The sequence below is a fragment of the Eurypyga helias genome, unplaced genomic scaffold (assembly GCF_000690775.1).
Source record: "Eurypyga helias isolate BGI_N326 unplaced genomic scaffold, ASM69077v1 scaffold8709, whole genome shotgun sequence".
Lineage (NCBI taxonomy): Eukaryota > Metazoa > Chordata > Aves > Eurypygiformes > Eurypygidae > Eurypyga > Eurypyga helias.
The window spans coordinates 121,026-126,106 of record NW_010270071.1 but is presented as its reverse complement, the minus strand read 5'-3'; the positions used below and the strand labels follow the sequence as shown (position 1 = coordinate 126,106).

At 44.8% G+C, this 5,081-nt stretch overlaps 1 protein-coding gene across 1 annotated transcript; it reads left to right on the top strand.

The window, feature by feature from the left end:
* The first annotated feature begins 257 nt into the window (after positions 1-257).
* On the top strand, positions 258-3,227 carry LOC104514575 (bone morphogenetic protein 2-like). The gene is made up of 2 exons (XM_010158305.1): positions 258-360; positions 1,663-3,227. Exons 1-2 carry the CDS (start codon positions 258-260, stop codon positions 2,505-2,507), a joined length of 948 nt encoding a protein of 315 aa, XP_010156607.1. The 3' UTR covers positions 2,508-3,227.
* The last annotated feature ends 1,854 nt before the right edge of the window (positions 3,228-5,081 follow it).

Below are 5,081 nucleotides of genomic sequence, written 5' to 3'. Positions count from 1 at the left end.
GGCGCGTGTCGCTCGCGTGCTCTTCGGGAAACGTTTCCCCGGGTTGTAATTGTTCCTGGCTGCTGGTCTCGGGTGCTGGCACGCGGTGGCCCCGCTGTGAAAGTACCAAAACCGCATCTTCTTCTCCCGTGCTTTTGAGGAGAAACTGTGTTGAGGAGAGAAATTCCCTAGCATTGAATGTTTCGGATGGATAAAGGCCTCGGCGACGTGGATGCGCTGTTTAGCGGACAGCCTTGTCGTGAGAGCGGAGATGCGTGATGCAATGGAACCCCTCATCCTCCGCCTTTCCCTGGGCGGAAAGTAAACACCCGGCAGGGAACGGGGAAGAGCCGGCGCGTGGGTCATTCACGTTAAACCCGGGTACGGCAGGCAAGGGGCTGAGCAAGAGAGCAGCGGGAAGGGCAAAGTTTACAGTTTTCAGGCAGATGTAAAAATCTGCGGTTTGAAGTAGTCGTGCTGTTAGGGCAAAGACTGGCTTTGACGTAGAAGCTATTCTGTGATTTTCACAAAATTTAGAAAGCAGTCAGCGTGACTCCGTTTTATCCGCGGAGTCATCGCTCTGTATCAGTGGCTTCTTGGAAGGAGGAGTTTGTCCTGTGACCCCTCAAAACATCTGCCTGTTTACAAACAGTGCCCCGGTCCTGAACCACCGGAAAGCTGAGCCTTACCTAATGCGGAAAGTTGTTCTGGATTCAGGAGGGAAGGGTTGCATGGCTAAGATCTGCTGGCAGCAGTTGTGGCTTCCCCTGAGAAAGTGACTGTTTCTCCAGGATGCTTAGCGCCAGAACTGAAACCCGTGATTTGAAAGGGATTTCTTTGGGCAAATACTTCCAATTTCTTGATTTCTTCAATGTCTGTAGCCACCACGTACTTCGTGGCGACCCTAGGTATATTTTACTCCCTCGGAAGCTTCAGTCAATTATTAGTTGACTCAAAGGTGGGAATGGCCCAGGGTTTTAGTGGCTTTTTACTTTTTTTTTTTCTGGTTTTGAAAGCCCGTTTTTCAGAAGCAACTTTGTTTCATTAGTCCTTTACCATCCATCCCTTCTTAGCAGTTGAACTTTCCCGCTGTTCTTTATGGCCCTCTCGGGTAAATACTGGGGTGTGCTTTGTAAAGTGCCGTTATAGATGTTGAGTTCACCATCTCTAAGATACCAACGTCCATACGTTAAGATTTGTAAGTCACCTAAATTGCAGAGTAATGTTTTTCAGAATAGATTTTAAGGGACTGAGCTTAGATCCATATTATTGAAAAAAGCAGAAACGCAATAGTCACCCTAAGCCCTCAACCAGTTTTAATGAGTCTCATCAGACCCCCGCTAGCTATAGCGTTTGAGTTGCCTCACTAAGGTCCTTGAATTAGGAAGTAATGCTGTGTCTTACCACCTGGAAGGCAAAGGGCACCAGTATTCAGTCAAAATGCGTAACAGTGAATGAAGCATTCCTAACTCCATGCTATACGTGCTTGCCTAAATAAACAGAAAGACAAGGGAGATGGTATTTTCTGCCCAAAAGTCTTTCAGGTCTTGTATGTCACACGCCTTGGCTGCCAGTTGAAAGTTGCCAACTGCAGGCTATCTGAGGGGTTTGGTTGCTTGTCTCAGTTCCTGACTCTTTTTTTTTCTTCTTTCTTTCTTTATTTCCCCTGTTTAATCAAATTAGAAGTTTTGGAAGAACTGCCAGAAACGAGTGGGAAAACAGCACGGCGTTTCTTCTTTAATTTAACTTCCATCCCTAATGAGGAGTCTATCACCTCGGCTGAACTCCAGATTTTTCGGAAACAGGTGCACGGAGCCTTTGAGAACAACAGCAGCTACCATCACCGTATTAATATTTATGAAATTATAAAGCCAGCCACAGCCACCTCTAAGGACCCTGTCACAAGACTTTTGGACACCAGGTTGGTGCATCATAATGCAAGTAAATGGGAAAGTTTTGATGTAACGCCAGCTGTTTTGAGGTGGATTGCACATGGACAACCTAATCATGGGTTTGTGGTAGAGGTGGTTCACTTGGACAAAGAGAACAGTGCCTCCAAGAGGCACGTTAGGATTAGCAGGTCTTTACATCAGGATGAAGATAGCTGGTCTCAGCTCAGGCCGTTATTAGTAACGTTTGGGCATGATGGCAAGGGACACCCGCTTCATAAAAGAGAAAAGCGTCAAGCGAAACACAAACAGCGTAAACGCCACAAATACAGTTGCAAAAGGCATCCGTTATATGTGGACTTCAATGATGTGGGGTGGAATGACTGGATTGTTGCCCCGCCGGGGTATAGTGCCTTTTACTGCCATGGGGAATGTCCTTTTCCGCTGGCAGATCATCTAAACTCAACAAACCATGCCATTGTTCAGACTTTGGTCAATTCAGTGAATTCCAAAATCCCCAAGGCTTGCTGTGTGCCGACAGAACTGAGTGCTATTTCCATGCTCTACCTTGACGAAAATGAAAAAGTTGTATTAAAGAACTATCAAGATATGGTTGTGGAGGGTTGTGGGTGCCGCTAACACAGCAAATATGTTAGACAAATACAAAAAAAAAAAAAGCTGACACTTTAATATTTCCCAATGAAGACTTTTATTTATGTAATGAAATGGAAAGAAAAAAAAAACACAACTATTTTGAAAATATATTTATGTCTACGAGAAAGTTGGGAAAACAAATATTTTAATCAGAGAAATATTCCTTTAAAGATTTTAAATGTATTTTAGTTGTACATTTTATATGGGTTTAACCCCAGCACATGAAGTATAATGGTCAGATTCTTATTTTGTATTTATTTACTATTATAACCACTTTTTAGAAGAATAGCTAATTTGTATTTATATGTAATCAAAAAGAAAAAAATATAGGGTTTGTACATAATTTTCCAAAACTGTAGCTGTTTCAATTGTGTGTATTTAAGTTGAAAAGAATACATGGAAGGTTACTATGGCAAAGTGCATAGCACATTTGCTTTCTGCTGTGCTACTGTTAAGGTCACAAGTTCAAGTCCAGAAAAAAGTGGATAATCCACTCTGCTGACTTTCAAGATTATTATATTGTACAATTCTCAGGAATGCTGCAGGGTGGGCTGTCCAATCCATGAGAACTGGCATCCTCTTTAGGTGGAACATTTGGATAAGAACCAGACGTTGCTGATCTAGTATAAATACTGCTATTCCCAACTAATTTGCAGTGTGGGTATAAGAAGGGCCAATAGAAATCCTACGGGAGGTGGGAGTGGGGGAAGACCGAATCCTTTCTAGACCTACAGAAAAGTGAATGTTTGTTTCCTTTAAAAGTCCTTCCTTCAAAAGTCCTGGCCAAATACAAAATAATAAAAACTAAAATGTCATCCTTTTTTTTTTTTGTGATTATGTATGCTAAAGAGGAATGCTCACCGTACTTGTACCGGCCCTTGTCTTTAACAGTTGGGAAAGTGTTGCGTACTTTCTTACCTCAGATGAGAGCTCGCTTCTGTGGAGTGAAATTAATCTTCAATTTTTACCCTACGTACAGCAAGCTGTTGTCGTCTGCAGCTCCTCCCTAACCTCAGCTGGTGGTTTTGCAGATTAGCTTGTCTTCCTTCCCAGGGTTTTGTGTTTGAAAGCTTCCCTCTCCCCCTCCCCAAATGTTTACATCTATTTGAGATAATAAATCACAGAACTCTATTTCTTTCTGAAAAGTCCAGTCTGTCAGAAAAAAACGGTTCACCCTTGTGATGGGTGCACTCGGGCTTGTGTTTTCTTACTTTTTACATCCTTCACGTGAGGGGCAAAAGCGTGGTTTGCAGTTGGCGAAAGCAGCTTTAAAGCTAATACCGTGCCTGGAGTACGCTGAAAGACTGGTGTGGCAGTCGGGTTACTAGCTGTGGAACCTGGGACGAGCATGCAGAGGCTGAGTTGCTTGTCGTGCTCAAACAGGAGCAGGGAAGTGGCTTCTTGGAGATCCACTGCGAAGTGTGCTAAAGCCGGGAAAAGGATAAAATTGTGTCAGACTGCTAGGGGTAAGTTCCTGCCTGTTTCAGGAGCTCGCTACTGTATTTAGTGAATGCTCTGTGCTGTTACCTCCAGAGATGTCGGAATCTCCGTGCGCTCCGTCGTGGATCCGGTTCTGGATTTGGTGACCTGAGGCAGCCCTTCCTACAGCCATGTGTGCAGTTGTCCCATTAGCAACCTCTCTATGTCAACCCCAGGAATCTCAGATTTGAGCATCCTGCTAGATTTAACTTTCTGTTAACAGAAACCTCCTCTTTCTCATGGCCCTCCCCAAACTCCTCTTTTACCAGCATCGTTTGGGTTACCACAAAGGTACTAATAGGTCTGTTGGTCAGAAAGGCAAAGCTGATGTCTTACGGGTCGTCTTTCAGTTCTCTGCTGTCAATCGTTGCACAAAGCGATGGGTGCAGAGGGTAGGAGAGAAACCCCTTTCCCCTTGGCTGCTTCTGTTTTGTGAGCTTTTTAGCTAGCTGTAAGTTTCTGTGGCGAGAATGAACACTCACCTGTTTGGTGAGAATGAACACTCACCTGTGTCTTTGTACCAGCAGTATTTTTGATAGCTAGTGGGGAACAATCCACCGCTCTGCAGTTTGACTCTGCTAATTTTTGAGGGGTAGCTGGTGTTTCTGGTCATGCTGATACTACACGGTAGCGTTTGGGTTGGCCGGGTGGAGAACCTCCGCTTGGTTTTCCGAAAACTCAGTGCTGTTTTCGTGGCTGATGTTTTCAGGGGGGAGCGTCATGGGCAGTTCAGTTTGCCTTTTGCTTGTTGCTGGCTTTACTGGTGATGAATGAGTTGGGGACTGTTGCTTTGGGAAGGCTGTCAGTCACAGGGCTTGCCACCGTCAAGGTCCTGTGAGATTGTTTGCGATTCGTGGCTGTGCCAGTCAGCTCACAGCGGCACTAGCGTATTCTATAACCTGAGCTTGCAAAAGCTGGACGTGCTTAAAATGTGAAGACTGTGCTGTTGCTTTGGGAAGGCTGTCAGTCGCAGGGTTTGCCACCGTCAAGGTCCTGCGAGATTGTTTGTGATTCGTGACTGTGCCAGTCAGCTCACGGCGGCACTAGCGTATTCTATAACTTGAGCTTGCAAAAGCTGGA

Excerpts from the sequence above, each read along its gene's own strand:
- LOC104514575 (XM_010158305.1), top strand. The coding sequence starts at position 258 with ATGCAATGGAACCCCTCATCCTCCGCCTTTCCCTGGGCGGAAAGTAAA. Across the intron at positions 361-1,662 it reads GTCATTCACGTTAAACCCGG|AAGTTTTGGAAGAACTGCCA; the intron begins GTACGGCAGGCA and ends TAATCAAATTAG.